Source organism: Pipistrellus hanaki (genome assembly GCF_964339955.1).
Source record: "Pipistrellus hanaki genome assembly, chromosome: 5".
NCBI lineage: Eukaryota > Metazoa > Chordata > Mammalia > Chiroptera > Vespertilionidae > Pipistrellus > Pipistrellus hanaki.
In genome coordinates this window covers 80,456,765-80,474,079 of record NC_140507.1, presented here as the reverse complement: position 1 = coordinate 80,474,079, position 17,315 = coordinate 80,456,765, and the positions used below count along the sequence as shown (strand labels likewise).

The 17,315-nt window shown below is 51.8% G+C and overlaps 1 protein-coding gene across 5 annotated transcripts; it reads left to right on the top strand.

Moving 5' to 3' along the window:
• The first annotated feature begins 63 nt into the window (after positions 1-63).
• On the top strand, positions 64-17,115 carry HAUS8 (HAUS augmin like complex subunit 8). 5 transcript variants are annotated; one of them, XR_014795181.1, is made up of 11 exons: positions 64-288; positions 3,558-3,622; positions 6,628-6,683; positions 8,691-8,772; positions 10,085-10,180; positions 10,290-10,384; positions 11,149-11,205; positions 11,306-11,464; positions 12,686-13,626; positions 13,833-15,142; positions 16,691-17,115. XR_014795181.1 is itself a non-coding variant. In XM_084885983.1 (11 exons), exons 1-11 carry the CDS (start codon positions 260-262, stop codon positions 16,887-16,889), a joined length of 1,122 nt encoding a protein of 373 aa, XP_084742109.1. In that variant the 5' UTR covers positions 64-259; the 3' UTR covers positions 16,890-17,115. The 5 variants fall into 5 exon arrangements, 4 of the variants coding, with proteins under 4 accessions (XP_084742109.1, XP_084742108.1, XP_084742110.1 ...); XM_084885983.1 differs by having other exon boundaries at positions 12,686-12,827; positions 15,001-15,142; XM_084885982.1 differs by having other exon boundaries at positions 65-288; positions 6,616-6,683; positions 12,686-12,827; positions 15,001-15,142.
• Positions 17,116-17,315: the final 200 nt, after the last annotated feature.

The following is a 17,315-nucleotide window of genomic DNA, read 5'->3' as shown; positions in this document are numbered from 1 at the left end:
CAAGGGGCGGGGCGCCACAAACTCCGCCCCTACTGGCTGCTCCCGGCACACGCCCACTTCCGCGGGCGGGGCCTAGGGCCCAGGCGCCGGCCTCCCTCACTGGTGAGCGGAACCAAGTGTAGGGGAGGCCCGAGCGGCCCGCGCGCTGGGATCGCCCGCTCCGCCTGCACTCACTCTCCCCGGCGGCCCACGGCCACCCCTCCGGAGGGCGCGGGGCGAGGGAGCGTGACGAGCCCGCCTTTGAGTGGAAGGCGGGAAAATGGCGGACTCCTCGGGGCGCGGCTCTGGGTGAGTTGAAATCCGCGGGTCCGGACTTTGTGGTTGCCGGAGGAAAGCCGTTGGCCGATGGCTGGGGAGGCCGCGGCAGCCCAGTTGGGAAACGGGGACCCTCGGGTGAGTCCGGACCGGACCCTCCTGGGAACCACTCAAGATGCGCAAGTTCTGGGAAGCCCCGGGGTGCGCCCTCTGCGCAGGCTGGGAAAGCGGGCGCGAGGGTAGACCGCGAGTTCGAGTCCTAGGTCTGCCACTTCGATGCGGGGGGGATAAGGGGTGTCATCACCGGCAAGTGACTTAAATTTTCCGCGCCTCGCTTCCCACGTTGCGAATCGGGGCTGATGACGCCACCGCCCAACTTGTAGGTATCACGTGAGCCTCGAAAGCACTGTCCGACCCGTAAATGGGATCTGTCGCTGTTAGAAATAATCGCATTGGAGTGGACATGTGCCGGGCCATTACAGGGTCTCTTTTACTCTTCCCACCCACCTTCTCATATACTCCCCACTTACTGATGAGGTGGATGGTGGAGGCTCAGGGAGGGAAGGCCATTTGCCCAGAGTCACAGGGCAGGGACAAGAAAGGCGATGAACCCATACCTGGTGCCAGGCGTGATCCAGGGCTGTGTTTTGTCTTATTTGTTCATTCGGCTAATGTGTATTGTGCCAACGAGAAGGAAAATTAAATAGGCCCCAGAAATCACTTGTATTTCCTCCTCTGCCCATTGCCCTAACTGTGAGATGGATAATAGCTTCTCTGAGCTACAGTAACGGGGTGGTACCTGAGGCTGGCACAGGTGTAGTGACCCCCAACCCCAACCCTTACCCCAGGTCCCTGCCTTTTTGGCCTGAGCTCATTTTGTTTGGCTCCAGATCCAAAGGAGTCCTTGTCCTTTCCCTTTCCAGCATTGAGACTAACTAGGGGGTGACCTGTTTAAGCCTCAGGCCCCTGTTTGGAAAATAGATAGAGCAGGCCAAAGGTGGGTATGTTAGTAGGGTTGGAGATGCCTCCCGCTATGGCCTGGGTCTCACTTTGGGGTCCCCGGCCCCAGCTACACAGGAGGTGGCTGCGGTGAACTGAGCAGTGACCATTGCTGCTGGAACTAGTGGAGCCTGTGATGTCAGCTGGAGTCCAAGTGCCCAGGTCTCAGCCTGGCCCTCAGCCTGCTCCTACCACAGGGCTAGTCTCCTGTTCCTGGCGTCCCCATTTAACCCGGGAGGCATTCCAGACGCCCCGCACCCCACAGCTGGTTTGTCAGCGATTCCTACCTCATTGTTCCCTCATCTGTTATGTCAGGCTTCGTTCTCTCTTTTTTCAAATGGAGGCAAAACCCACAGGACATCAAATTAACTATTGTAAGGTGAGCAATTCGGTGGCATAAAGACAGTGTTGTGCACCCACCACCTCTGCTCTTGAATGTTTTCTTCAGCCCAGAAGGAAGCCCTGTATATCCATTAGCACTCCCCATTCCTCACCCAGTCAGGGCACCTACCCAGGTTGTGGGTTCGATCCTGCAGGAGGCAGCCAGTCGATGTTTTTTCCTCACATTGATGTTTCTCTCTTTCCCTCTCTCTTCCTTCTCTCTAAAATCAATAAAAAACAGACCCTTGGTTGAGAATTAAAAGTCTGACTGTCAAACTTCAGAGGGAAGGCAGGGGAGAAGGGGGTAAGAGATCAACCAAAAAACTTCTATGCATGCATATAAGCATAACCAATGGACACAGACACTAGGCAGGTGAGGGCATGTGCTGGGGCTGGGTGTGTGTGTGTGTGTGGCCGGGGAGAGGTTAATGGGGGAAAAAGGAGACATATGTAATACTAAACAATAAAGAATTTTTAAAATATATTTTATTGATTTTTTTTACAGAGAGGAAGAGAGAGGGATAGAGAGTTAGAAACATCAATGAGAGGAACATCAATCAGTTGCCTCTTGCACACTCCCTACTGGGCTGGAATTGAACCTGGAACCCTTCAGTCTGCAGGCCAACGCTCTATCCACTGAGCCAAACTGGTTAGGGCAATAAAGATTTTTTTTTTTTTTTAAATCTGTTATTTAAGCCTTCTAGTCTTACATTTTGTGATGGAAGCTCGAGCAGATGAATATATAGGCAAAGTGGGATGGTGAGGAGCAGACCTGGTCTCTGTCCTTCTAGAACCTCAGAGCCTGTCTGTCTGCCAGCAGTCTTCATGAAACATGGCTGTCTATTCCCCAAGAGCCTACAGTGAAAGCCAGAGCGCTCCCTTTTTTGTATGGCTGGCTAGCTGAGATGGTTTGTACATTCTTAAATGGTTGTTAAAAAACATCAATAGAAGAATGTTTGGACATGTGAACATTGTATAAACTTCAAATGTCATTGTATAAATAAAGTTTTATTGGGACATAGCCATACCCATTTCTTTGAGTCATCATGGCTGCTTTGTGCTACAATGGCAAGGTTGAGTAGTTGTGACTAAGCACATGGCCCACAGAGCTGCAAATATACCATCTGGCCCTTTACAGAGAAAGACTGCCAACCCCTGGGCTATAGGACCGGGTCCAAGCCCTTACATTGGGCGTTCAGAGCTGCTGGACTGGCCCAGTGTGCACTCCTCCTAATCCCATACCCCTGCCAATGGTCTAGCTCAGCCATAGGGCTGACCATTTCCTGCTTCCACCTCGTTCTCCATTGCCCTCCCTCATACCCTTGGTCTTGTTGATCCCGGTCTTAGAAAGCCCTTCCCAGTGTACCTGAGCAAAAGGTGCACTATCTCCTCCCCCATCCCCTTACCTGTCCGGGTACCTTCACACGAGCCCAACAGAAAGGTGCTGCTCTTCCCTCTCACAGAGCGAGTTCCATCTGTCGTTCACCGTGCACCCCCAGTGGCAAACAGCACAGAGAGGAAGAGAGAGGGATAGAGAGCTAGAAACATCAATGAGAGAGAAACATCGATCAGCTGCTTCCTGCACACTCCCTGCTGGGGATGTGCCTGCAACCAAGGTACATGCCCTTGACCAGAATCGAACCCGGGACCCTTCAGTTGGCAGGCTGACGCTCTATCCACTGAGCCAAACCGGTTTCGGCTCCCTGCTGAATTATTGAGCTCATGACTTAGGTTGAGATCTTTGAGGTCCGGCAAAAATGTTCACTCTTCTTGCTCCGTGGGGCTACTCTGTCACCCCAGGTGATGGGACTCCATGTTCTTCCTGTCCACGTGGCCCAGCCTCGAAGAGAAACCTGAGCTTCTCAGGGGCTTCCCTCAGCTCCTTGTCAACTACATTAACAAGACCCTGCCCTCCCTTTTAGGATGCTTTCTGCAGGGGACCCCAGTACTCCCAGTGGCTCCAGGCCGAAAGGAAAGCAAACACAAGGTGAGTCAACCTAGAATCTACCTTATGATCCTGTGAAATAAAAAGTGATTTTTTTTCTAGTAAATGTTTTTGGGTAATAAAAAACAAGACAGAGCAGAGCAAGGGAGATATGGTTTTACCTTTTTCTGTTCACACCTTGGGAGATTTCCAGTCTGGTCACCCAGCCCCCCCTGCACCCAGGGTTGTGGCAGGACTGGGTAGGGCTCATGTGGGGCTATGCCCAGGACTTGTCACTTGCAATGTGGGTGAAGAGAACTTGAGCTGAGTTCATTATCAAACATCAGAATTTCCTAAGTCTCTTCTCTGAAAGCATATCAGTCCTTTGGGGGTGCCCCTGTGTCTCATGTCCACCTGAGGGTTTGGGGTCATGGTGAACATCCCCCTTGATTCTTGGCAGTGCCAGTTGACTCTTGAGGATCTCCCAGGTTGGAGCTCAAACATCTGAAATGAAATATTTTATTTTTTAAAAATATATATTTTATTGATTTTTTTTTTTTTTTTTTTTTTTTTTTTTTTTTTTTTTACAGAGAGGAAGGGAGAGGGAGAGAGTTAGAAACATAGATGAGAGAGAAACATCAATCTGCTGCCTCCTGCACACCCTGTATAGGGGATGTGCCCACAACCAAGGTACATGCTCTTGACCAGAATCGAACCTGGGACCCTTCAGTCCGCAGGCTGACGCTCTGTCCACTGAGCCAAACTACTCAGGGCTGAAATATTAAAGTGTGCTCTGGTAGTGCACATCTCAGAGAACTTAGAGCAGCATCTTGTCCGTAACACCTATTTGCATGTGGTCTGGTTCTTGAATACAAACTCTATCCTTCACTGTAACGCTGTGGAAAACCCACCACTGTTTAAAACAAACAGATGCGAACTAGTTTTCTGGAAACTTGAAACTGCTTTCAATTGTCCAAGAAACCCAGAGCCCCAGATTTTTTCCTGACTATGCAACACCCAGTACAGGATGGCCATGCCTGTCCTTTGCCCCAGTCCCTCATGTCCGGCGGCAGACACTGGGTTGGCTTGACTCTCTTCCTGGACCCTGCCTGACCCAGCCTTGCTTCTAGGTACCTCCTTCCTGATTGTCTGAGCCCACCCGTGCGCTGAGCTCTTACTGCCTGGAGCGTGCTCGGTGACCATTGCCTCCGTGGCCCGCACCAGGCTCCCCTTTAACGGGTGCACCTCCTTTCCTCTTGGGGTGGCACTGCAACTGGAATTGCCAATGGAAGATGCAAATTCTGGTGTGAAGTTCTGGTTTGAAATCAGTCTTGCTCAGCCTAGCTGTCAAACGGCGTGATGTTGACTGTCCCTCTCCCCGGGTCCTTTCCGTAAACAGGGAGACTGAGCTCTACAGGCACCAAGAAAAAGTGCAGAATCGTACGTTTGATCTTATTGAGCACCTACTCCCTGCAGGCGGTGGAATATGGCAGCAAGCCAAACGGACACAGGTCCCTGCCCTCAGGGAGCTGGTTGTCTGGGACACAGGTGGTGAACTGAGGGGAGAATAAGGAGACCCAGTGTTCAGGATGACAACAGATGCTGTGGGAAAAACAGCAGGAAGCGGTAGCTTATGGGTCCAGAGGAAGTGCTGGGCTGAATAGAGTTGGGAAGGGGAGCAGGTGCAGGAGCAGCCTGTTGGTTGGGAACAGTGACCGAGGGGAACGAGGAGGTGACTAAGTCAGAAGGACGCCCTGAGCGGGCCAGACCTGTGATGTGCCTAGAGGTGCTCAGGCTTCACCAGCTGGTGGGTCTGCAGGGTAGCCTGTTGTCAGCCACCGGGCCAGCCAGCCTGGAGGCCACGGGTGTGTCAGGAGGAGGCGGCGTGTGAGCGAGCACTGTGCCCAGTGCTGCTGACGGCTCAGGGTGAGGATGGCTCACTGAGGATGTCTGAGGGGCTTGCTGAAATGCGTTTCTTCTGTGGGGTGTGGTGTGAGAGCCAGTGTGTGTGGTGGGGGGACAAGGTGGGGGGATTCAGAAGAGGGAGGAGAAGGGAAAGCCAGCGTTGTAAAGGGAAGCAGAGAAGTGGGGGTGAGCCATGGGGGTGGGTGAGGGAGATTAACAGGGTGACCTGTGGAGAGGAGTGAGGAGGAAAGGAGTTTCCAGGTCAGGTTTTCTTGTTTTGTTTAAATTTCAGAGAGAAAGGGAGAGAGAAACATCAATGAGAGAGAATCATTGATCGGCTGTCTCCTGCACACCCACACTGGGGATCAAGCTTGCATGTGCCCTGGCAGGGAATCGACCAGTTTGTAGGTTGATGCTCAATCACTAAACCACGCCGGCCAGGCTCCAGGGCAGTTTCTTTATGGGGTGGGGCTTGGCTCTAACAACAAAAGTGGGTGTTCTCCTTACCCAGGAGCAGAGGTCCATCCACGTGGGGTCAGGATGCTGCCCTGAGGTTTGGAGGACAGGTGGGTTTCCTCCATCCTTGTTCAATGCCCCAAGGGCAGGGGTGGAAGGAGACCTGGGCTGGACTGTCAGGGAGATGCTGGGTCTGAGAAAGGGCCTTGGTGCTGAGTGTGTCCAGGGCGTTGGTCCTGAGCTGGGAGGGGTGGGTGAGGGTATGTGAAAGGTGGTACCATGAGTAGGTCGGAGGAAGTGGGAAATCAGCGTTCGGGGAGCGAACACGGAGTGAGTTGGAGAGAGGAGGAGGCAGCAAACAGATGGCCATCTGTGGTAGGTCTGTCTTTCTTTACCTTCCCCACCTGAGTCCCCTTTCTGCTCCTGTGGATCTCTGGCTTTGCCTGGAGCCCTAGGGCTTGTATACAGTAGGTGTCTCATATATGTTTTGCACACAGTGGTGCCCCATAAATGTTCTTGCATATAATAGTGTCCCTTACATACATGAGATACTGAAGGGCAAGCTCCCCCATTCCTGCTGTTGAGCAGGGAGGGCCAATAGCACCTGGCTGGGGGTGGGGTGGGGGTGGCCCTCGGCGGGGGTGGGGGGTGGGGCCTCCACACACCACTATTGTAGTTTTGTTATAAACCAACAGTATTCCCCACAGGAGGAAAAGTGGTCGAATCCCGCTACCTGCAGTATGAGAAGAAACCCACTAAAAAGGTAACACATGATGTTTGAAACGGGTCGGAAGGGAGTTCTAACGAACTTAGAATTCTGACACAAGTTATCCGAGCCAGGCACAGCTGGTTCCGGAGGCAGCGTTTTGGGGATTTTGCCTGGTTGCCTTTGAGGTCCTTGTGTCCTTCCTGCTGAGACCTCGGTCTCTGTAGTGAGTGGCCAGTCTCTTTGAGAATCCTTTTGCAAAGCCATGATCTCTGTTGAATCCTAAAATTGTTCTGCTTTTCAACCCCACACGGTCCCTGACCTTAGCTGGTATTTAAAAATATACCTGCAGGGTTATAGGGAACGACGGGGGGAAATGGTGTACCTGAAACACTAGTAGTAGAGAAAGTGTCATGAACTACCTGTAGTCACACCATGAAAACTGCAAAACCACTTAAATGACAGCATGAAACTCTTAACAACATCAGAGCATACTTCGTATGATGTTTAATAAAAAACTAGCACTATCGCCCAACCAGTGTGCCTCAGTGGTTGAACATCAACCTATGAACCTGGAGGTCACTACTCAATTCCCAATCAGGGCACATGTCCGGGTTGCAGGCTCGATCCCCAGTCGGAGGCATGCAGGAGACAGCCAGTCAGCGATTCTCTCTGATGATTGATGTTTCTATCTCTCCCTCTCCTTTCTTCTCTGAAGTCAATAAAAATATATTTAAAACAAACAAAAACAATCAGTATGTTACCCAATTATATATTTTGTTTCAGTGTATACCTACTGAGAATGTGTTGAGGTGAAGGTCATGTTATCCCTCTATTTTCCAAATGTTTATGGTAAAAATTAGTTAAATATTCATTTCTACTCTTTTAAAATCTGGATAGGGTGGGTGGTGGGTTCTTAAAAATGTGACCTAAAATGCAGCTTGAAGGAAAAGGATAGTTTTATATAAACTGTTTGATATGCTTCTTGGAGTGGTTTTTTAAAATGGTCTTTAAAAAAGTTTATTGGGATGACATTGGTTAACAGGACCATATGGGTTTCAAGTGTACAGTTCTGTGATACAAGGTCTGGATATTTGCATGTGTGCCCACCACTCAAAGTCAGACCATCTCCCTCACCATATATTTGGTCCCTTTTACCCTCTTCCCAGCCCTTTCCTCTGGTAACGACTGCTGTCTGTGTCTGTGAGTTTTATATCTCATGGATGAGTGCAATCATATGGCTCTTAGCTTTTTATGACTGACTTATTTTGCTTAGCACAATATGCTCAAGGTCTATCCATGTTGTCACAAATGGCAGTATTTCATCTCTTCTTATGGTTGAGTAGTATTTCATTGTGTATATTTACCACTTCTTCTTGGGACTTTATTTTTAGAGCAGTTTTAGGTTAACAAAGAGCAAAATTGAGCAGAGGGTACCTCCCCACCCCATTCATGTGTAGCCTCCCCCACAATCTACATCAGGGGTCTTCAAACTACGGCCCTCGGGCCACATGCAGCCCCCAGGGGAGTCTGATCCTGCCCGCCAGGTTTTTTGGGCAGTGAGCGCAGCCAAGGTGTTACAGTAGGAATTAGTAGTTCATATAGTCCGGCCCTCCAGCTCTCTGAGGGACCGTGATCTGGCCCCCACTTTAAAAAGTTTGAGGACCCCTGATCTACATCCTGTACCAGAGTGGTGCCCATCTACAGTTGGTGAACCTGCGTTGACACACCATCACCCAAAATGCGTGGTTTACATATTGAAGTGATACTCAACAAAGGATCACAGTCCACACGTCATAATTTTAACATTGCCTTGCAAACTTGGTTACAGCGCCCCCGTGTGTCTACTTGCTGCATGTAGTATTTTATTTTATCTTATGTTATTTTATTTTTTATTAATCCTCACCTGGGGATTTCCCCCCATTGATTTTTAGAACGAGTAGAAGGAAGGGAGAGAAGGGGGAAAGAAAGAGAAACCTCACTGTGAGAAACCTCATGTGGACCAGGGAGGAGGTCCATGAAGGGAAAGAATCGTGTCCCCTGAGTGTCCTGTGTTCCCAACAGGCGTCTGCCGCGGACCTTTCAAAGACCAGTGGGAAGATTCCTGAGGGCGGAAGGAAACCCAGCTCCCTCCAGAAGAGCAAAGGTGTGTAGCGATGGGGGCAGGGCGTAAAACAGCCGTGGAGCTGGGAGGTGTTGAGTGTGATGGTGAATTATGTTTTCAAGTAAGCTAAGTTAAAAGTCCCTCTTCCTTCTTGGAAGCACCAGACGAAAGAGCTGGGCAAAGTATAAGGACCGATTCGGGGCATGCGGGGAGCTGAAAGGGGATGGCAGGGCAGTGGGGTGGGGTTCTCTTCCTGTGTGACCCCAGGGAGGAGCCCAGTTGCCATAATGGCTCTTCCTTGGGGGACCAGTTCCTTAACCGAGGGACTACTTTCGCCAGAGCTCCAAGACCAGGTCCAGAAAAGGTGCAAGCCTCATCCTCCTGTTTCTCACTGCCTTGCGTCGCATTTTCCTTGTAATGGTCTCCCTATGTTTTTCATCTAAAAGCTGTCACCACAGCCGAAAAAACGGTTTGGCTCAGTGGTAGAGCGTCGGTCTGCAGACTAAAAGGTCCCGGGTTCGATTCCGGTCAGGGACATATACGTTAGTTGCAGGCACATCCCCAGTGGGGGGTGTGCAGGAGGCAGCTGGTCGATGTTTCTCTCTCATCGACGTTTCTAGCTCTCCATCTCTCTCCCTTCCTCTCTGTAATAAAACATCATCCTTTTCCACATCAGGTTCTAGCCTCTCACCCAGAGGCAGATGCTCTTGATAGGTTTTCATCTGTCTAGAATTTTCTAAAACTTTTAACACAAACGGTACCTTGCCCTACACGTTTGTGACTTTGCTTTGCTTTCTTTATTTCCTCATATTTATTCCTCAGCTTCATAGTTGCTCATGAAATTGTTTTCTCTTTAGTTCCTGACCTGACGGTGTGTATCTGACACGCCGCTGCTCGCTTTGCAGCACTCTGGGGCCTTGCTGAGTTAACGCACGCAGGGCCCCTCTGCCCGTGTCACGTGGTGTAAGGCACAACTGCACAGTTTTAAACAGAGCTAAACAATGAAGGGGACTGCTGGGAAGAGGAACAGTCCAGAAGCAGCTGGAGAAAGAAGGAGAGAAAGCCGAGGGCAGAACAAACACATGGCATGCACTAGGCTCATACTGTGCACACAGCAGCTTTTATTAAATAAGCATCTTTGGGTTTTACAGAATGCCTCTCTTGTCTAGTTCTTTAAAATATATTCAAGTTGATGGCTGGGACTTTCCCAAGGCTTTTCCGCCTTCTCTACTGCCTAGCAAGAAGCTTAGTTTTAGAAGCAGGTGTATTGTCCAGAGGTTGCCTGCTTCCCGGTCTGGGCGCAGAGCCTCTGAGTGACCGTGCTGACTTGGCGGGGTTCTCGTTGAGCCCACAGAAAGCAGCGGGATCTTCGACAAAGGCGACCTGCAGTCCACGCTGCTGGAAGGACACGGCACCGCCCCCCCGCACCTGGACCTCTCGGCCATCAACGGTAAGTTGTTCGTTTCTCCCCTTATTTTCCCACCTGGGGGTGGCAGTGCATCTTAGCAAGCTGCCAAAGGACGCTCTTCTCGCCTTAAAAATGCTTTCCTTGATCTTAGACAAGAGTATGCTCAGAAAGACTCCACAGTTAGAAAAAAAAACGCCAAGGAAAACCGAGTCGACATCATTTTCTGCCTCGCAGGAAAAGGAACCAGTAAGTGTATGAAATGAGAGGGAAGTGCCAATGGGTTGGATAAATCTGATTTAGTTCCTGCCCTGTGCCAGGTGCTTTGGGAAACCTGGGGCTCCAAAAACATGCCTTTTAGGACAAAAATAAACACATATTCTTAGATCATTTAAAAAGTTTGTTTCTTTTTTAAGAAAAATATTTTATTGATTTTCCTCAGAGAGGAAGGAAGAGGGACAGAGAGTCAGAAACATCGATGAGAGAGAAGCATCGACCAGCTGCCTCCTGCACACGCCCCATTGGGGATGTGCTCGCAACCAAGGCACATGCCCCTGACCGGAATCAAACCTGGGACCCTTGAGTCTGCAGGCCGATGCTTTTTTGGCTAAAGAGTTTGTTTCTACAAGAACACACACAGGAGTAGATACAGATGCAGAATCGTGAAGAATGAGATTGGGACCTTGTTCGCGGTGCCATGCGAGGAAAGGTGCAAGGCCAGACCCCGTCCGTCCCCGGCAGGAAGAGGTCCGGGCTGTGGTCTCACTGGGGTGGGAGGAGTCCTGGTTCCAGGGTGGTGCCGAATGGAAGGGGACACCACCCTCTTTTTTCTCATAAAGCCCCCAGAAGCTAAACAGATCATAGAAACGGCAGGTGGTTATGAGGTAGCGCATTATCGAATCACAGAACGAAATAAATAAAGTATGTGTGGATCAGCGTTCTTTCCCGCCCGGGGGGAAAGCTGGGTATGTACCAGTTCATTGGGAACAGAGTGTCTTTTCTTTCTCCCTCAGGATCTCTCCGAATTGATGGAATCCCAAACGTTACTCCTGACTCTCCTGACCGTGAAGGTGAAAAGGGAGCCGCGTTGTGTGACCTGGGTGGAAGGGCAGCCTCTGTCGGCCACGAGATGAGTCCGCTCGGCCTGAGCTCTTGTTCTGCACTTCACAGATGGAGAACAGCCTCGCGGCGTTTGAAGACGAGGCGGAGAGGCACTTGGTGACGATGTGCCGGGAGAAGCAGCAGCTGCTGAAGCAGGCCCACGAGCTGCAGCGCCAACTCCTCCTCCGCCAGAAGAAGCGGGAGCTGCTGGACGTCCTCAGCCCGCAGGTCAGTGCGGCCAGGTCCCTGCTGGGTCATTGCCGTGTCTGGAGGGACAAGGTACAGTGGTCACTCCTGGCCTGGTGCTACGTTTGTGCTTGGCTTTTGACACCACCAGGTATTGGTATGTAACTCTTTGTAAGAGGATGTGCCCATAACGTTAGGTACCAGCCTGCAGAGGGACCTGTCCTTTCACACGCACGCACACACATCCTTCAGGCGCCCACAGCTGCCCAGTGACAGAAGACATGCTTCAGGCCTGCCCAGGGCCAGGGGGCAGTGGGAGGCACAGTCTTGGCACCATATGGTCAGTGCTGGGACACCATCTTCCACACCAAGGAAGGTCAAGGAGCAAACCCTTGGAAGCGAAGGGCTGACCAGGGGGTGTAGTTCCTCCTCCAGCGTGTGCATGTCCTGGGGCTGCCGTGACAAAGTCCCTCAGACGGGGCAGCCTCAACAGCGGACACCTACTCTTTCTCCGTTCTGGAGGCTGGAAGTCCGAGATCAAGGCGTCAACAGCGTATGCTCCTTCCAAGCGCCGTGAGGAAAGGAAGTGTCTTGGTCTCTGCTTGGCCTGTAGGCTGTCTTCTCCCTGTCTCTTCACTTGGTGTCCTCCTGTGTGTGTGCTTGTCTCCAGTTCTCTGCCCTTACGAGGACATTGGGCATTTAGATCAGTGCCCATGCTAATGCCCTCACCTGACTCAGTTCTCTCTGTGAAGGCCCTGTCTCCAAACCAGGTCTCATTCTGAGGGGTTGGTGGTTTGGATGTCAACCAGAGAATTACGGGATTCAGCCTGTGACACCCAGTGTGCACATGTTCGTGCATGTGCCCAGGCTGTGGGCTGAGAAACGAGTGGAAGGGAAAAAATGACAAATAATGAATCTTACACTGCCCTGTGATGGTGTGCAGGAGGGAAAGGGGAGTCAGTGGGGAAGGCCTTGAGGTGGGGCAGGTGTTGCAGCCCCGTGCTCCCAAGCAGAAGGGCACAGCCTTCCTGGTCCCCTGGGGTCCCACCACGGGCTGGCCCTGGAGTGCGCTGGACGGTGGACGCATGTTCGTGGCAAGCAGGGTGGCCAGGAGTGACGGGAGGGACCTCCCACCCGCTGAACCCCTGGAGGATCCCTCGATCCCGAAAGAACAGCCTGCGTCTTCCCTCACATGTGCCAAGCGTGAAACTCCAGGGCGGTGACTGCCGGCCTCGTCTCACCGGCCTCTCCCTCCTGCCGCAGATCGAGATGCTCAGCCCCTACGAGGCCGTGTGTGAGAGCTTCAAGGAGCAGTACAAGACGTTCGCCGCGGCCCTGGACACCACGAGGCATGAGCTGCCGGTGAGAGCAGTCCACCTGGACGGAGGCCCGCACAAGTTCTTAGGTAGGACGGGCGTCTGCTGGGCAGGGACCAGGGAGAACCGCCAGCGGTATTGGCACTTCCTGTGTGCGGCACCTTTGTTCCTCGTGTCATCCTCACAAGCCTCATGGGAGGGAGATGGCACGCCCCCCTTCACATGGCACAGCATGTAGGGTGTTGGCAAGACTGGTTTGTCCAGGTGGCACCCCCGGAAAGCCATGCCGGGATTGGAACCCAGGCCTGTGGTTTCCTGTGGATTTCCTACCCGGCTGAAAGGCATTCTTGGGGAGCAGCCTGCAACCCCACAGCCTTGAGAGGGGGGCTCTACTGAGGTGCATTGTTGATGGGGCAGTGATAGGGCTGCAGACCCCCACCCTTTGCCTTCCACACGGAGCCAAGGGTCCCTTTCCTGCAGAGGGGTCCCATCTGTCCTTCACCTAAGGAAATGGGCAGGAGTGAGGTGCTGCGCTTGATCTTAAAATTTTCTTTAGAACTGCTGTCTTCCCAAAGCAGGTTTCCAGCTGTCCTGGAGTTTGGTTACTTCTAAGCAGAGCTCTCCTGAGCCTCTAACTCTGTTTTGCTGATGCAGTAAAACACTGCCGCCTAAACCAGGCGGACTTTCCCTGCAGACCTCTGCACAAACGCAGCTTAGGATCACAAAGGTTGTTGATGTGTTGGCAGCTTCAGACAGAGACTTAAGCATTTTTCTAAAAAGCTTTATTGATATATAACTCAAATAGCATACAATTTGCCCATTTGAAGTGTACAATTCCTTGTTTTTAATATATTCGTAGTGCAGCTATTACTATACTCTAATCCACATGTGTCAAACACAAGGCCCTCGGGCCAAATCCAGCCCGCCAGGCCTTGCAATGTGGCCCACACCGCGCTGTCATCACTGCACTCCGCTGTCAGTTTATGACATTGTCAGTTTATGACTGTTCAGTAAACCATTCGGCCCGCGATTTAGGCTGGATTTTAGATTTTGGCCCCTTCTCTGATTGAGTTCGACACCCCTACTAATCTTAGGACATTTATGTTTCCCCCAGAAGAAACTCAGTATCTATTAGCTGTCACTTCCCATCGCTGCTTATCTCCCAGCCCTAAGCAATGACGGATTGACTTCCAGACAAAGCTGATTTCTAATAAAATCAAGCCTTTTCCCGTGTGAAGGAGTGTATGTCTGACATGGGATCTTGAAAAGTTGGATGACGCTCTGTGTCTGGGTTTCCTGTCGGATGGTTGTTGCAGTGACTCTGTGACTGCGTTTCAGAAAAGCTCCTTAGGTAATTGCTAGGGTTTGGGATTAGGGAGTGTATGAGTTGTTTGTGGCTGCTGTAACTTATTCTCCCTCAGTTGAAGGGGCCAGAAGTCCAGAATGAAGGTGGGGCATGTTGGCTCTTTCTGGAGGCTCTGAGGGAGAACCCGTCCCAGGCTTCTCTCCCGCTGCTTCCTCACTGCTGGCAGCGTCACTCCGCTCTGCCCCGTCTTCACACCGCCTTGTGCCTTGAGTGCTGCCTCTGTATCTGAATCTCACTCTTCTTAAAGGGCCCCAGTTACTGGAATGGGCCTACCTACCCTGGGACCTCATTCTGACTCAGTTCCATTTCCACTAAGGTCACATTCAGACACTTGAGGAGAGTACCTAAACATGTCTTTTTGGGAGGACACATTTAGAACACATTGTGAGGAAAGAGGTGTGTTTGTGAGAACCCTTATGAGTTTCCCAAAATGTTACAGTGTTTGGTTGTGATGTGTGTACACGTGCAGCTGGTAGATGGGACGTGGCAGGATTGGAGAGACTGGTGTCCCAGCAGGTGGGACTCAGCGCAGTTGCAGGCAATACTTACTGGGGCGGGAGGTACTGTAGCGAAGGGAACCATGGGATTCTTATTAAGTTACAGGTCAGGCTCTCTCCACGTTTTTCATTCATTTCTGTTGGGGACACTGGAGTGGCATCCAGGTCTGTTCCAATGACCGCCTGACCCATGGACATGCCTGACCCAGGGTCTCAGGCAAAGGGCAAGCGGTGGTACCAGTGCACGGATGTCGTCCTTCATGGCTCTCAGCCTTTGAGCCTTCGTAACAGGAGAGCGTTCGTCCCGGGGGAATGAGAACAATCTAGTCAGCCACCTCGCTCACAGGGTGGTTGGGCACCGTGAAGCCCATGGCTGACACCCTCCCCCACTCTCCTCAGATGATTTGCAGCGGGAATTGACGACCACACACCGTCTGTTGGGAGAACTTGGAGTCTGCAGTTCAGAAGAAAATGGGAAAGTGCTAGACCTGCTGGGAGAACTGAAGGAAATGACCCAGAAGAAGGATGTGGAGCTCCGAAGGTACCTCAGAAAATATTTTAAAAACTCAGCACCCTGGCCGGTGTGGCTCAGTTGGAGCATGTCCTGTACACCGAAAGGTTTTGGGTTGGTCCCCATGTGGGGTGACACCCATCGATGTTCTCTCTCACATCCGTGTTTCTGTCTTTAAAATCAATGAGCATATCCTCAGTGTGGATTGAAAGGTGGGGGAGGGAGGAGGGGGAGGGAGACTGGCCAGTGTGGCTTAATTGGTTGAGCATTGTCCCATGCACCTAAAGGTTGCAGTTTCGATTCCCAGTCAGGGCACATGCCCAGGTTTGCAGGCTTAATCCCCAGTAGGGGGCGTGCAGGAGGCAGCTAATTGATGCTTCTCTTCCTCTCCTTTCCTCTCTCTAAAATCAATAAAAACATAGCTTAAGAAAAAGATAGCATATATATATATAATTATATATATAATTATATAATATTACTTAAAAAAAAAAAAAAAAGAAAGAAAGAAAAATAGCCTCCCACCAGGCAGAGATGTGCTGTTGGCGGCTGCCCTGTGCAGAGAGCGGGCAGCCCTGGCATGGCAGGTCCAGCAAGCAGGGAGAAGGGAGTGGGTAAAAGCCTTCAGCCCACCTGAAACCCCAAGTGAGTTCCCCAACAGCCAAATAGAAAGGGCAGTGGCATCACCCGCATTCACTGCCTCAGGACCTCACAGCACTAGGCGCCTTGGATCGGTCTGTTCAGTTTTCAGTGTTTTCCAGGGGAGGGGCCTGGGTGATCTTTTTGGAACTTTTTATTGGAGTGGAAGTACATAGAGAAAAGGCGCAGATTGTAGGGGTACAACTCAATGGGCTTCCCCATCATCAGCGTGTGCCCACGTGGAAACAGCCCCAGGCCAGCCCCCCCCCCCCCATCACCCGGGTTCCTTCTCTCTCTGTCCTCCAGGGGGTTTCTAACCATGGGGCTTCCTTCACATCTTCCAAAAAGAATCTTGTTTTCTTCTCCTTTACAATGCTGAACACACCCTGAGATGCCTAAAATATCCGAAAGGTGCTGATGGAAATCAAACGCCACCCGCTGTGCAGTTAGCTGCTTCTGGCCCCGCCTGAAATCGGGACCACCAGAGCATTCTGGATCGCAGAGGTCACAGCTTTGCGTGGTTAAACATGCTCATTGAGTACCTGTGTCCCTACCACCGTGTACTTCGAGGGCGGGCTGGGATACTGCCCCATTCACAGTTCTTTTTAAAAACATATTTTTTTTATTGATTTCAGAGAGGGAGAGAGAAACCTCAATGATGAGAATCATCAGCTGCCTCCTACACACCCCCTGCTGGGGAGCGAGCCTCCAGCCGGGCATGTGCTCTGACTGGGAAACCAACCGTGGCCTCTTGGTTTATAGGTTGATGCTCAACCCCTGAGCCACACTAGTTTCTTGAACAGATGAATCTTTTCTTTCATCATGAGTGCCCGGCAGGAATCAGCCTGGACCGCTGCCGCCGCGGCGAAGGCAGAGGCGCCTTGGCCCCCTCTGCCCTCAGGTGCGGAGGGCAGAGAGTGTCACCCCTCTGTTCTCCCACAGGAGCTTCGCCCAGGTGCAGGAGCTCTCCGCCGGCGTGAGTAAGGAGGCGGCCTTACTCAACCAGGAGGTCTGGGAGGAGGCCCAGGGCCCGGCGGCCCCCCGCCAGTGGTATTTCAACGAGGAGGACCCCCGAGGGGACACGTGGGGAGAGGCCAGCAGGCCGCTGCTCTCGGGCGCTGACAAGCCCTGCGCGCTGTGAAGCCGCACGCGGGCCGTGGCCCAGCCCCGTGGACCGTGGCCCAGCCCCGTGGACCTTCTGCGGCCCTCGCCCCCGGGAAGAGAGCACTGTCCAGGCGTATCCGTGCCAGAGCACGGGGGTGAAGTTCTGGAAACACAAGCACTTTAGTCACTTAGCTCAGCAGTGTAGCTGTTTTTGTGTGATAATCTTGTTTTGTATTTAAGAAATAAAACTGTTTGGCAATTGAGCCTCGGTTTCTCTGTAAGGGGGAAGCAGAAGAGACACAGTGTTTCCCTCTCCAGGCGATTCCTGTCCTCCAGTCACGGGGCTGTTTTCAATGTCCTCAGCAAGTTAGGAGTTGGTCCTCACGTGGAGATTCTCCATCCAGTCCCATGTCCCCGCAGTGGGCTTTGCCGTTGCTCCAGTCCACTGCCCACGGGACTGTGC

Coding starts and splice junctions, on each gene's coding strand:
- HAUS8 (XM_084885982.1), top strand. CDS start 260: ATGGCGGACTCCTCGGGGCGCGGCTCTGG. Junction 289..3,557: donor TCCTCGGGGCGCGGCTCTGG/GTGAGTTGAAAT, acceptor CCTCCCTTTTAG/GATGCTTTCTGCAGGGGACC. Junction 15,143..16,690: donor AAGGATGTGGAGCTCCGAAG/GTACCTCAGAAA, acceptor GTTCTCCCACAG/GAGCTTCGCCCAGGTGCAGG.